This window comes from Bombus pyrosoma, linkage group LG14, assembly GCF_014825855.1.
Source record: "Bombus pyrosoma isolate SC7728 linkage group LG14, ASM1482585v1, whole genome shotgun sequence".
Classification (NCBI taxonomy): Eukaryota; Metazoa; Arthropoda; class Insecta; order Hymenoptera; family Apidae; genus Bombus; species Bombus pyrosoma.
Window position 1 is genome coordinate 8,915,826 of NC_057783.1, and position 15,610 is coordinate 8,931,435.

The window sequence follows — 15,610 nt, forward strand, 5'->3', positions numbered from 1 at the left end:
TCGTTCGTAACCATTTCGTTTTGCAAAGAATGAAGGTTATTCAGAGGTTTTAACTGGTTACGCAAGTATCCACGGTGAGAAATTAATGTGGCTTTGATGCTTTCATGCGAAGCTTAATACCACTATGGAACCGTGCTTTTCTTCGGAAGCCCGTAGGAAGGATTTATGATGCATCTCACCCCGTTAATTCTGTTAATCTTAGAATCTTCGTTGCGCTTCAGTACACAATTTTGCAACTTGTTGCGAAAGTCAGCCAAGCCTTTTTGTTTCCCAGTACTTAACAGAGTTGCCAGCGCGTTTATCATAATTTCCTGTGAAAACTATCAAACTTGCGACTCTTGATATTAAAATTCTTTTTATATATTTAACATCGAATCGTTCGAGTGTCTGGCGATTTTTAATATCAACGTACCAATAATACAAGTAACTCGTATGTATTCCATGATATCATATATGTATTTCACGGATACCATGATCCACTTCTTTAATTCTCCGGTCCTTTGATATTATTTGTGTATAAAAAAGTTAACACGTGAGATGTGAAAGAGAATTTTTTCACAGAGGCAACGAGATATAAACGTATCAGTATCGTGTGACACTAAATCCACCGAAGACAAATCTGATATTGTTATCCAATAGGAGCAGCACGCATATACGCGGTCGCTACGTTAAAACTCGGTTTCTGTGACAAATGCTTCTGGGTATTTAATAGAGTAATCGTGCCAGGGTAGTGTCTTCGTAACATGTCCAGGTAGCCAGACCCGTTTGTTCCAATTAGCCACGCTGATGTTAAATAATGTCACGCCGCGCCGGGGAAACCGGTCGCACAACGTGCCGGCTACTCCCACTGCAGTTGCACGCTGGATGATCCCTATTTCGTTGTAAACTTCATCTCCAGTCCGTGGTCTCGCGTGACTCACTACGAATCCCCGTTTCTTCTTTAAATGGCCATCAGAAAATCGAAACGTTATTAGACTAGAACACGAAAATACGTATCTGCCACGTATTCCTTTTTCTCGGAAATTTCAACGGCTTGAGAAATGAAAGTCCTTTTTAATTAAAGTGCTTATGACGTGCTTTTCAATTAGACCCGTAGATTGAAAAAGTTTCTTTCCATCTGGGACTTTTGCACATCAATTCGTTCTCCGCTTGACCGAGATTTGATAATTTTCGTGCTACATAATACGGAAAACAGAAGATAAAGTCACTGTTCGGATTGGAGTTGCTTAAGTTCAAGCGATCCGGAGTTGTTTGAATAATTTCTATAATTTTCTAAAATAATGTTTCTAATTTCTCTGGACGCGAAAATGTTGAAAGCAGCGTGAAACATTCTATGAATTATGCTCTTATTATGTATTCTCTGCAGATGAGTGTGATGTACAGTATGTAATATAGTAAAGAGTTACATTTATGACAATGGCACACAGAAAATTTAAACTAAGCGAATTATATTTTCATCGTGGGTAAATTTAATTAAAGAAAAAAGAATTTTAAATGAAGCCGTGATAAACAAAATTCAGATATTGTATATTCTGTCTATCTGTCTGTCTGTCTGTCTGTCTGTCTGTCTGTCTGTCTCTCTCTCTCTCTCTCTCTCTCTCTCTCTCTCTCTCTCTCTCTCTCCCTTCCTTTAAATTTAACTTGTAAACTTACAGACCATAATAGTGCGTAACCATAAGTATTTGACAAACTTGGAAACATTCCTCCATTTTTAATCAAGAAAGAATACTGTCCCTATGTGCGGTATTCTCTATACTAATAGTTAATATGTCCAAGATTTAATTACAATATGCGAATTTCTAGAATAAATGGCCGCATTAGCCTGCCAGCGGAAATTAGAGAATATGGAGCCCAGCAGAAATTGCCGAGTTGAAAAAATGAAATTCTCCAACGAACAAGTTTAATTCTTCATTAGCGAAACTTCTTATTATATTCGAAATATATTCCCAAAATAACCTTCTTAAATCATAAAATACCACGTATCTGCATATACTTTACAAACTTTCTAACCAAAACTTTCGCGAATTTTCCAGTGTCAGAGGCAAGCAGAAGTTTGAACACGTAAAACCTCTTCCAGATCTTGACGCTTTAAAATCACTCTTTCGCCCTACGACAAACATATTTCAACAACTTCCACAAATATACAGACGGATGTAAGAACCCGCTAGGAACAAGTTCTACTTGTCATCAAAAACCAAAGTACATAATAATACTATTACGACCAAGTTACAGCAATCTCGATCATTGAAATGGTTTCATAAGAATCCGATCGAAATTACGCAATCCCCTGCCATTTGGAGATACAATACGGCTCACTGAAAATATGTGAAATGGCAATCCCGTGAACGAGCCTCTATCATTCCTCGCGGAAGCGCTGCTCTCGAAGAAAAACGAAATTGCCAAAATGAGAAGTTGGCAAAGGGGCGCGTGTTTCCGATTCTCCCATGTTACGCTTAAATGGCGACCGCAGTGCATGGTCGAGCCGCGGTGTACGCGAACGCGAGCAAGTTATTATTTCTGCTCTACGTATACCTCTGTCAGTGGGCAGCCGGCAGCGAACCTGGAATATCGATTCTCAACTGTCGAAGGTAGGCAATACGGCCGACTTCCGGCACGAGCCGGAAATGACTGTTCCACGCCTGCCAACCCAATTCCCCGTTCTCCGTTTCCCCGTACCCATAGCAGCTGCAGCGAGCTGCGTAACTATAAAAGCCCGACGCTTTGCGTTCCCTTGCGAATGATTTCGAGAAACGCTTTGATAGTTGGATGCATCACCTCGGCATTTGTTCCAAAATACCGAATGGTAAGCGTGTTTAACGATCGACGCTTGATACGCGCGTGCCTGTAATCGGCAGGAACGCGAATCCCACTTTTTAATGCCCCGTAACGCGTAATAGTTTCGGTTTAATGACAATTACCAAAAGTAAATACGCTGGAAACATGGTCACGCTTCGCCACCTGTTTCAGCTTAGTTTCGGCATCGAGTAACGAAATGTTCGATGATTTGCATAACGTAATTATTTAGTGCGCGGCTCACCGTTTAATTTGGGTACGATGTTACAAACAAGTGATTTACGCTGTTTATCTTTGCGGTAATTATCCAACTTCTTTACTTTGGTCATTTATATACATTTTTCGTTTTGTTTTGGAAAATGTTATTAGGAATATTTAAAAATATTCTTTACGCAAACGTTTTGTATCGTTTGGAACTGTACGTATCGATTTGTTGATTGTATTCATTTTGAAACATATGGCAAACGTTGTTGGTACGAAACGAATCAATAGATTGGTTCGTAAAGATTTTCAAATTGAGATGAATTACGATCATCATACTTGTTTGCGTAAAGTAGAGCTGTTTAGATGGAAGTAATGATCGATTCATGATCTGAATGTTCATAAAACGTATTTATTGGAAAAACGCGCAAAAACTAAAGTAGCTTTGTTAGTGGAACGGAATTACAAACGAGCATTTCAACTTCAGAACGTTATAAAAGCATACATTTGTTGTTTTCGTGAATTTAACGATGCGAAATAGCGTTTCTCTGATTCATATTTGAAAGGCAGTTTTATAAATCTCTGCCACAGTACCGTAGCCATACATCATACGCATATAGCGTACGACAATCTTTCAATCGTGACAAGATCTACTTTGCAGAACTTTGATTGAGGGTATTCCTTTCGTACGCTCTGTAAAAATGTTGCCCGACGATGTTTCCGCTTTACCGTTTCCATATTTTAACCGATAACTAAAATATTTGATAGGCCAAGTACATATTAGTCCTTTCTTTTCACCTTTCGATTTCACAATATGAATGTGAACACTGCTTTTTGGATGTTTCACGAGGATCCGATTTCGCACCCGTTTCTAGACTTTACATCAAATACATGAACCGTAAGTAACGATTGGATGAACATGAAGGGATTTACGCAAAATTTACTGACTGACAATTGACCGAATCTCAAAAATATTTGGATGTTAAAATTAATCCGTTTTGAATGCCAAGTTTTTAAACGTCAAATAAAAAATTGAAACTAGCTAATTGCTAGAGAAGTACATTGACTCACTTTGTCTAAATATACATTTTATTGCTTTATTTGAGAGAAAAGGTCTTTCATCCTTATAAAATACGTCCCACTTATTAAAGAGAAAACTCGTTGCATGACATACATCTTGAAACGAACGCATCCGGAAACATCCCTCGATCATCTGCAGATGATATTAAAATAGAGACATATCTCGCGTTCTATTTACGTGAAGCTATTGCAAGCCTGCTATTGCAGTAAGATTTGCTGTAGAGAGATATCGATTGCGATAAATCAAATCGTATAAAACAGGACCATTGCGTTGTGACGGACGACTGGTCTAATAACGCGACATCGAAGTAAAGTCTGCGAAACTCACAAGTCACGGGTTATCGCTCTTTGCCATACGGTTCGTTTCAATTAAATCTAAAATTGTGAGGGAAACGTGAAAGATAGTACGACGACGAGAAGAAAGTTGATTTACTAGTCCAAGTCTTACAAATTACATTCATGCGCTGCTTCCCCTTTTCACTTTGAATTCGTCTAACTTTTCCCTCGCGACTCCCTTTGAACATTTCCATTTTTACGTAGTTAGATGACCAAAAGATAATTACATTTTTAGTTCTCTTATTACTGCCTCCTTCCAATCCACAAATCAATACTAGACCCGCGAATACATCGTCACACGCATAAATTTTCATTTAAAAGACGAAAATTAAGATTCGATAGATCAAATCATCGAGTTTTCCCTCCGAGAAGTTAAATTTCTGTTTGACACCATCGTCTTTAAATCTGATTCAATGATGAAATAATAATATTTGGCCAATACAGCAGTAGAGGAAATGATTGAATACCACAGTCCACATTGAATTACGATATTTCTGCAATTGAATTTAGTTGCTTTATATTATGGTGGAAATAATACCTCGTTTAACGAAAGAATTAATGAACGTCTATTCAGAAAAATCACGTTTCCCTCCCGAAGACCTCCAAGATTCTGAGTGCGCGGCTCAAGTATTATTTTATTGCGTCGCTTCTCTTGTTATCAAAAATAAATAAAATTCGAAGCAGAAAGGAAATTATCGGAAAAAAGAAAAGAAGAAGTAACCCATATAGAGAAGAATGAATAGTCGGGTAATACTAGTAAATGTAAATCGTGCGATTCGCGTGATAGAACAGCAAGTTTGTCGGAAATTGAAAACAACCGTGTATAATTGCCCCGAGGTTTCAACGACGAGGAAGCGTCTAATTCGCGTATTTTCTACACAACGTGCCAGGTAACAAAGAGAAAAAACGGAAAGCTACAATGCGATGTAACGTTATTAACGACCACCTGTGTTCTGGCGACAATGGAATATAAAACACGAGAACCATAAAGCTAGAAACCAGAGAAACGAAACACTCGTTGCGCATCGCCGCTGGAACTTTCAACTAAACGCGTAACTAAAAAAACAGGCGACGAATTTATTTTGGTATTTTTTCGATATGGTGAAAATAGGCTACAGAAGCTTGCGCGTATCGCAGATGCGAATCCAGGCCAGGATACGAATCACTTTCTTTTGTTTTCTAGGCTCCCGCATGGAATACGAATGCTCGAGCATCGACTATTTTCCAAACGAGGAATACAGCCCAGATCCCAGCGATTCAACGATGGCAATACCATGTGAGTACCAATGAGACACGGATCGAGTATATGGGACGTGTGTGCCTTTGAAGGGGGTTGATTAGGTGTCCTCTGTCCGGCACTGAACTCGAGTGTGACACGCTCCGTAAAATATTCGGCGGGAAAATGCTTTCAGCCGGGAGGATGTTCCATCCATGATAAACTGGATCCGACAATTTGTCCATCCCGATTTTCACCCGTCCTTCGGAACCTTGTTCTTCTTCTTCCATCGTTCACTGAACCGCGAGAAAGAACAATACGAAATTTCAAAACATTCTCCCTTTTTTTCAACGTTTATTCGTACATCAATTATTTTTTACAGGATTTTTCACTGTAATTGAAATAATTTTTATTATTTTATCGTTATAAAGCGCTGGCGATTGTTGGTATTTTATGCATAGAATTTACCATTTTTACGAAGATTGTATTACAAACATTCGTTGTTACGCTTTTGACGTGAAATTTTTGAAAATAATAACGACGAATTGCGTGGATGTGATAGAATTTATTCAGAATAAGTTAAGAGTGTTTGAAACAGTAGTGTAAGAACATACATTTAGTTTCGTATTTGACTAAGTTATATTTTCGTTTCCTGAGAGGAATGCTTTTATAACTTCGAAATACGTATTGAGTTTTGTATGGTGAAATATGGCAGTGAAAAATAGAAGGGAAAAGTAGCGAGGAAAAATAACAGCGAGCTGATTCACGCCATGATTCTCAGGCTAATTATTTCTACCGTAATAAGTTTCAATTTTGTTCTAAAATCCTTTATTCGTTGAACAAAGCGAAACATATTCCTACAAATCTCATCGGTATCCTCGTATCTGTGCGTAATGATCAAAGGATAGTTGAATGGAGGGAAAAAAAATTTCGGCAAGGAACTTTTCCCATTCGTCGAGCCCGTCATACTCATATTTTTTACCTAGATGCAGTTACCAAGTCGGCAATGTTCTTCTTCGCTGCAACATCGCTGCTGGTGGTAGCCGAAGTTTGTTACTTCACGGCTCACGTTACTCACCCGAGACACAGACTTTGCGTCTTTGTCGCCGGCGTAGTCTTCATAGTTTCCGGTGAGTAATAAAGTACACCAAGCTTATATTGCACCTAATACTTCGCGCACACTAACTTTCTGAAAAAGGGTTATGCATACAGAAAGCAGAAAAACAAGCGGTAACTTGTTGGTTCGTATAACATCAAAATAAAAAAATACACAGTGTACCTTGTAAAAAAACGAGCCAATCGAGAGATGGTAACTATTGCATAAAATTAAACTTTGTTGTGTTATAATAGAACTACCAATTTTTAAGATAAAAAAAAGAGAAATCGTAAAATAAATTTTAATGAATTTCGTAGATCTAGATATTACCCTTTTGTTCATTTAAATAGCATCGTTATAAGATTTTATTCGAATTAGAAGAAATTTCGAAACTATTGTTTAAAAAAAGATTTTGCAGAAGATGGATAAAAAAACCTAAAAAATTACTGAACTACCAAAGGATTAGAGCATGAAGAAAGCGTCTTTCTGGAGCAATTCCGTTTTGAAAAACGCCCACTGCGTTGTAGAATCGTTTTGCCGAGTGCAAATACAGAAAATTCCACCTCGCTTTTCAAATATTACGCGTTCGATATATACAGGCTCACCAAAGTATTCGAATAGTTGTAGATAGCTTTTTTGAATATATCACGTGTGTTATACGAGACATTTTGAAATTTCATTAGTACCGTTACAAGACTCGGCTATATTACAACGTTCTCGAAGACGAGTTTATGTAAGGATCAGTAGGTTAAATCTACATGTAATGTCCACCTTCGTAAATGTACCACGCACGAAGATGGATTAAAGTTTAAATAATCGCGTTACCTAAGCTGTTCAGAGCCCGTGAAATTGTCGCGAAAACTGCTGCAGAGAGATAACGTTCAAGTTATTAAATCGGTTTCCCTTTCAGGTTTATTAATGCTGGTAGGAATGGTGATGTACATATCTGTGTTCAAAGCTGAAGTTGGTAGCAAACTTAGACCAAGGTCGTCGTTTCAGGTCAGTCAAATATCCAAAACTCGTTTGATGTTCACATCCCCAAATAAAGAAAAAAGAAAAGGAAAGGCCATATTATTTTCAATCGATAGTAATCTCAATATATTTAATCTCAAGTTTCAGTCGGCTGAAAATTTTTTACATTTTACAAATTTCTGAAAAAATAAAAGTTTGTGTCTCATTTGAAACGTAGAAAACTCGAATAAAAATTTCCAACCAGGGAATTTTAGTTGAAATTATAGCCTAACCGTGGAATATCATACGGAACGATGAAATTCTCGGTCTCATATTTCCTTCGGTGCCATTAGATTACTTCTTATCTGTATCATTGCCCGTGTGAATGAATATCTTGGGCGCAATCTTGCGATTTCAGGGACCACCCTTCACCTACAGGTACGGATTCTCATTTTTGCTGTACGTGAGTGGCTTCATCACGACCGAGGTCGCTGGCACTTACGCCATTTTCTTGTATATTTCTTGGCACCAGAAAGAACTGCTACGGAGAGATTCCAGGCGAAAAAATTACGGGGTTGGTAGTATTAGCTTCGTTTCTACGACTTCGTAAGATCGGGAAGCGCTCGCGTTCGGAAACTTGGACCGAATTAACATCCGCTTAAAAGTTTTCGTTATACGAATCGCAGTCATTAGTCTTCGTTTGGCAGAATATCAAAATATCGAAACTATTTGCTTGGCCCATCAACAACCAAGCGGTGAAATAATACAAGCGTATCGCTTACCACTTAAAGTAGAATTTAATTAAAATTTTTTCAATTTTAATATAATTCTAATGCACATTAGTCGATTGGACGTGATAAATTTTCTACAAATTCTTGAAAATCTTTATCACTTATACCGCAAACTTTGCGCCTCTCACTTTGATAACTCGCAATCAACGTGCTCTTTTCTTGGTTCGCGCGTGTGCTCGGAATTCTTGAAACTTTCAAGGTGTATAAGTTATTCTTCTAAAAAATTCAGCTACAATCTCGTGCTTTCAACGATAAAATGAAACTCGCGCAAATAAACTTCCAACCCAGCTGAATACGGATAGTTGAGTCTCTTGAATGCCAACTAAAAATTTGAACGTGAAGCTTATATTTTAAAATTCTACGATGAAATTTAGATAATATTTTCCAAACGTAATTAATAACTGTTTAAATATTAACGGATAATTGTAAGGCTGGGTTTTGCTGAAACGTAATTCACAAAGATATATTCTGTCCAAGTTAAATTACTCGTTTAATATCTATATAATAGAGTACGAAATGTTCTGCATAAACCCCCATCTGCACGCAATTTAATAAGTGCTCGCGCAAAATTTTACTCAAGAACGTAGCTCGCGTGAATTACACTTCGGGACGAGTTTAATTCAAATTTAACGAACGTTGTGCTACTTTGAGACAATATTATGAGTACCAACAATGGTACATTAATATGATTACAAAGCGAATAATGTCGGAAGAAAAAAGTAAATAAATTTTCTGAAAAATGTGCGAATATTTCTGCATGCTTTTCATCATTGCACGACTAAATCTTCCATCCTGCTGTCAATTAACCAACTCGGCGCGAATTCAGCGACTTATTTTAACCGAATTACGATCCGGCAGACTAGGAGTTAAATTACATTTAACTAGTAAATAGACACCTGAATGAAAACGAAGCGAAACGCGAGGCAGAGGCAAGTGTTAGCTCTCGGCCTCCAAGTACCTGGGATCTCATTCGCGCAATGCTATCGCACTCAGGAAACAAGTGACACTCTTGACTTCGCGTCCCCAGGTAGTTTCTACCGCACAGAGTAAAGATTAAAAGCATTGGTTCTCTTGTATAGTATTGCTTTGAAATTTTCCCTGCGAGGATGCTCGACAAGATACGTGAAACATACATAAAACTTGCCAAATTGAATTGAAAATAGAGCAAGATGATAAAAGGCAATAAGGGGTTATAATTAAAGCGATACGATGAAAATAAAAGAAGTTCATATACATACATAATATAATCACCTTTCAATCTCAATAAACGTCTGTGTATCAATTTTGTCAAAAATTTCAACATGTTTCTAGTAATTGTCAAGGAACAGTAATCGAAGTCCGAAATATCGACGAATATGGTATCTTTAGTGCTAAGTATCGCGTTGAATATTAACGCGTGGCGTAAAAAGCAATCGGTTAAACACGATACAGTTGTACGAAACATACCTGTTGCGGTATCTGTGAGTCTAGTATACTATAGCGGTAACATAAGCTGGCACAGTTAAAGCTTTACAACTAACTTAAACCTACGACCCGATAGAATGAGATACTCTCGAAAGTCATTTCAGAGATTAGAACGCATACTCGTAGAACTTTATTAAGCCATTTTAATCCAGCTAGAGTTTCCCACTTGCACGTGCTTCGAGATTCAGATATTAAAGGTAAACATACCTCATAAGAGAGAGAAAGAGGGAGGTGTTCTTTAGATTCACCGTTGGATTAAAAATATTTTCAATCGATTTATTTTTATCCCTCGTAATAGATCAATTTTTTTAAACGGATGAGAGGAACAGACGCGCTACGAAATAAGTGTCAGGACAAATAATAAAAGAAGGAACGAGCGAAAAAGGAACAAGATAAACGCCGGCAGTGCGTCGAAAAGCAGGAAGAGGAAACACAATAGAGAAAGGAAAAGAACAATTCGCAACCTACAGTGATCCGTGTGGCCTCTGTTAACATCAAGCCGGATTCATCCCCTTTATGTCAGTGGAAATGCAATACTTCCGTGTAGTAAAACCGACGCAAGTGGAATAGGTCAGTCATACATCGACCATCAACCTTGTCCCTTCCACATATCTACGTATGTATTATACGTGTATCTACACTCATATCATTTTATTTCTCCTTGTAAATTTTTACAGTTACATTTATTTTACTTCCTCGCTTTCGTCCGTAGTAATTTCTCTGAATAATCGTATCTTCGATATTTTTCCTCCTCCAAAATTCAAGCTGCAAGAGATTCTCACGCATTTTCTGTAGAAACACAGCGAGAAATATTTGAATCGAAGAGACTGAATATTCTCTCCTAAACTTCGCCCGATACAATTACGCAGATTGGGGTTTAATGTATCTTTTATGCGTTTGACCTAATTCCCTGCTGAAGCGATCAACCTTAACGCTTCCGGTATTAAACGAATAACCTTATATGCAGAATCGTTCGTATACGCGTTGAACGCAGTTTTCTCTTTATTTAATTCTCGTTTCGACGTGTTTTACTCAAAGATAAAGATAATAAGATAATAATTGTCATTACGCGGAACAGAGATCAGTTTGTTTGTTCATAACGTCTCTTTTCAGGGCGTGTATCACTTGGACAATCACCACGTGCATCATGCAAATCACGCGACTATAGGCCACAGTGGTTTCCTCTGCGAGAGGCATCAGAAGAGATACTTCTTCGGCAGGGATTCGGTAGATCATGTCGACTTCGACGAGTTCTTACCGCCGCCTCCGAATTTGGAATATCACGACCATTTTTCCAGGCAATTTCCTAGGGATCTCACCACGCAGACGGTAAAAAAGAAAACGAGAAAATCGAATACAAAAATGTTTAATTAGACGGAATATTTTCATTTTAACGTTAATTTCTTTTTCACGTTTCCTCTACAAAATATAACATTTAAATAAAGTTGAAATAAAAGGCAGACTGAAAATATAATTGAAAGAAAAATTTCGATTAAAATAAAGATATTACGCGTTAATCGTAAATATTACATTTCCCAGGCGAATTTCATACTTCGTAGCTTTGGAATTTCATAAATCTTTAGAACTTTAGAATTCGATAATTTAATTAATCGCAGGTCAGTACGACAGCCGATGTCCTGCAGGAAGAGGAAGAAGAATACAGTCCTAGTGTTCAACACGAATTTGTGACGTTTGATCTTGACGAACCTCTACCTCCCCCACCACCAGTTAGGGGTGGTGAATGGACCTTCGACACATTAAGAAAAACGACTCCCGTCTGATATACCGTCAGGTATATTTATTCGTCTCTCTTTTTACTTTCCCCTATCATATTTGTCATTCTATTTCTCTTTTATCGAGCATTTAATTATATCGTTATATCAGTTTCCGCAACCCGTATCGAGTAACATGCCCATGATTCATAAAATTCCTCATATAAAAGATCATGTAACGTTTGGTTAAACTGGCAATTAGTATTTTATACTACATTCGAAACGTTTGATTCAAGGAAATGTAATTGACTGTATCTTACATTTATTTTGAAATTTAAGGTATTGTTAATTTCGTTTCTAATCATGAAGTTTCTATAGAACTAAATTTATTTGAAATTTGTTTCAAATATATGCATGCACATTAAAATTGCTATTTAAAATCGGTGTAAAATTCTTTGGTATTCGAAGACCGCCTAGAGAGGAGATAGAGAAAAAGGGATTCTCTTACGTTAAGAGAAAGGGTAGAAACTTTACAACAGAATATATAACGCAAAATTCATCGCAGATAAAATCACGAATACGGTTCGAAATAAAAATGGTCGTGTCGTGAAATCAAACGAACGGTTTGTAATTTTGCAGATACGCGAGACTAGTGCAAAGCGTTGAAAGCGACGAGGAGGACGAAGCGGAAACCGAGGAAGACCACGACATAGCTGGCGATTAAACAAATCGACTCGCTTTTTAATGAGATACCTGATACCTTACAACCGAGGATCGGATAGCTTTCATCGTTCATACTCCAGCAGAAAGCCACACAAAAGCAGACACTGAAGCAACGAGACTTGGGGGTCGATGGATTATCGAATTTCGGAATTAATAACTCGCCGAACTCCTGTTTTACACAACGTAACTCTGTAGCTCAAGATCGTGATCAGGGAAAAAAGTGAAAGGGGGGGAGGGGACATGAAGTACATAATCCACGAGTAAGGATAAAGTGAAGCAGCAACTATTAATTAACATGTTCGATTTCTCAATTTATTTTATTGTGTATTTTTCTATTCCATATTCTCTTTTTTCTCTATTGAGAAGGACACGAAGAACACTTAAAGATGATAAATGGTGACTCAGTGAACGTCAAACTTAAACTATGGACTAAGATTGAAGAAAATGAATCGAGAACAAAATCTCGATCATTCTTTTAATAATTTTAATCAGCTAAAACGACTGCCAGCCTTGATCTTCCATTATTAATCGCATATGAGATGAATATGATAGCTTTGTTGATACGAACCGTCCCATCGTCGTTGAAAGAAAAATAAAAATTCCAGAATACGGGAAAGAGCTTAATAATTATTAATTTAATGATCGTTAAATTTGTATTCGTATGGAAGTCGTTGATGATAATATGTTTATGTGGTGTGTAGAATTTTTAGCAAGTAAATATTACATAGAAATATTGTGTAATACTCTCGAATTCGTAAAAAAGAAACATTCATCGTTTTATATTCTAACTGTTAATGGGATTGTCATTTTCTAGTCGTTAGGATTGTTTGTATTCCTTCCTCAGATAGGATTTTTATGGAAAGGAATTAAGCGAAAGTTTCCTAAAAGACTGCTACATACATCTACCGTAATTGAAAGCAATCGAAACTGTAAATCGATTAAATCTATAGTTACATAAGCATTAGTGTGTCTACAGTAATCGAATATCCAAGGTTTTACTTTTAATACTGTGGGGACCAAAAAGAACTGGTGTTTTTCCTAATTATAATAATTTTCTTATCTTGTTTTTAATACAATTAAACGATTCTTACGAATTACTTAAACTTAAAATTTCAAACTGGAAAACAAGGTCTTCGTGGTGTTAAAATTAAAATGAATATAAAGTTCTACCAAAGACTGCAATGCCAATGAAAATATTAATCGATTAAATCGAGAAGAGAAATTATTGGAAATGAAATAAGTATTATGACCATGATAGATTATACTCGTGGAGGAATTTTTCAAGATGGAAAACAAGGAATTGCAACCATGAATTTCAGAAATTGATACAGTCAACGACGGTGATTCATTGTTTGTGTCACAAACTTGTTAAAAAGCCCACCTAACTAAAGAAAATGTGCTGTACAGAACATATAATATTGTTACAACATTAATATGTCTGAAAATTTTTAACACAATTAAATAGTTAATAAGTTTTTATACAGTAGTCAATTTTCCACCAGAATTTGTATGCAGACTCATCGATTAAACAAAGATGAAAGTTATTAAGATTACCTATTAATAATTAGTCAATCACAAAAGATAAAACAACAAATTTAATTAAAGGTTTGATGAAATGGTACACATAAATCTTAAACTATATGACCGTTTTCTAATTTTGTGTTCATCACGTTGAATATCATTGTAAAACATTGGCAAATAACTTCTTTAGCAATAACCATCTTTCATAATTTATGAAAAGTTTCCTGTTCCTAAATTTTTAAGTAAGTTTTTATACATGTATAGCTTTCCAGTCGCATAAAAATACACATCTTATAGACTGCTCATATAAACATGAAACAAAAATTTCTCATATAACATACCCAACCTGAACATACAGAAGTAATTCATCAGCAAATTTAATTAGTGAGTAAGATTCAGTGAAAAAGATATTAACCTATAATTTTTGATAATACCAATAAAATAATATGTTCCTTTTATATGACTGGTACACACGCTAATACCATTACTATATAAAGACTTCAATAATTTTCTTTAATTCTACACAAACTATTTGTAAATAAGCCCAGATACTTGCAATGCAATATATGATATAAAATGCGTTGCAAATGAGAGTTCATTTTGTATTGTACATTTGTAATGCTCAGAATCAAATCATTATATATCAGTCTCTAACGGACTTTTTGGTAGTCTTTAAGCAAAATAAACCAAAATTGGGCAACTGTCATCTGATAAATTGAGAAAAGAAGCAATTGATCTTATTATATATGACATTTGCCCTGAAAAGAAAGAGAAGAAAACTGTTTCTTGAAACGTTGCCATTGTTTATAGAATAATCCATGTTCACTAGCATGTAATAGAGGTTTATTGTTTATGTATTCGATGATGATAAGCTTGTCCAAACTTTACAATTTGTACAATAAAGTTTCTTCAAATTTAATCTTCAAATATTCAACTAAACGCATATCCCATAACATACAAATCATTTAAGATAATTAATAGAAATTCGATGTAATTTTCAAGTAAGTTTTGAAATATAACTTGTTAAATTATAGCATATAAAAAATATCATTCCATAAAGATTTCAATTTGACTTAACAAAAAATAAATTTATATTAATTTCAAGGAAAGTACATCAGAATTCTTTCTATCAATGTACAAATCAATTAACCAATCAATCAATAAGAAAGAAAATTTACATACACAATTCTTGTCTTGTAAACTCCAAATTGTCCAACAATATAAGGAAGCAACAAAATCACTCCGCGTAAATCTACATTCTGCACTTTAACTTCACTACTTAAATAAATTATACGTCGAAATTTCATTATAAAACCCTATATTACCCTTGATAAAGTATAAATTGTACTTAAATATCCAATTGAAAGTATGTATATGTATAGACTGAACACTTTTTATTATAGGAACACATGGCGGGATCTCACACGCGCCATCTGTAAACAGAAGCAACTGTGGTGATAATCATGTGAAATATGATCTGTAATACCGACCATTCAGAGTTTCTATTACGCCCCCTACAATCTATAATATGGTGCCGAATGTAATTAGTCTGTTTAAACGCGCTCTGTTCATTTAAACAAAACTTTAGTTAGTGTTAGTATTAGTGATTGAATTAATTTATCTGAACGTGAATCACCATTATATGAACGAGAAATCGTAAGTAGTAAGAAGAATCAGTGTACTCTTACGTATATATGAACTTTAGTTATACGAACCTCTTATCCTG

General features: G+C 35.9%; 1 protein-coding gene across 2 annotated transcripts in view; it reads left to right on the forward strand.

The window, feature by feature from the left end:
- LOC122575029 (voltage-dependent calcium channel gamma-7 subunit) overlaps positions 1 to 14,924 on the forward strand; it is a 38,808-nt gene extending 23,884 nt beyond the window's left edge. The window contains exons 3-9 of one of the 2 annotated variants that reach the window (XM_043743371.1): positions 5,594 to 5,686; positions 6,613 to 6,756; positions 7,633 to 7,721; positions 8,092 to 8,247; positions 11,042 to 11,257; positions 11,545 to 11,720; positions 12,280 to 14,924. In XM_043743371.1, the coding sequence (XP_043599306.1) occupies positions 5,594 to 5,686; positions 6,613 to 6,756; positions 7,633 to 7,721; positions 8,092 to 8,247; positions 11,042 to 11,257; positions 11,545 to 11,709 (863 nt within the window). In that variant the 3' untranslated portion in view covers positions 11,710 to 11,720; positions 12,280 to 14,924. Of the gene's footprint in view, positions 1 to 5,593; positions 5,687 to 6,612; positions 6,757 to 7,632; positions 7,722 to 8,091; positions 8,252 to 11,041; positions 11,258 to 11,544; positions 11,721 to 12,279 lie in introns of those variants that run through there. The other variant, XM_043743372.1, reaches the window with a different exon arrangement.
- The last annotated feature ends 686 nt before the right edge of the window (positions 14,925 to 15,610 follow it).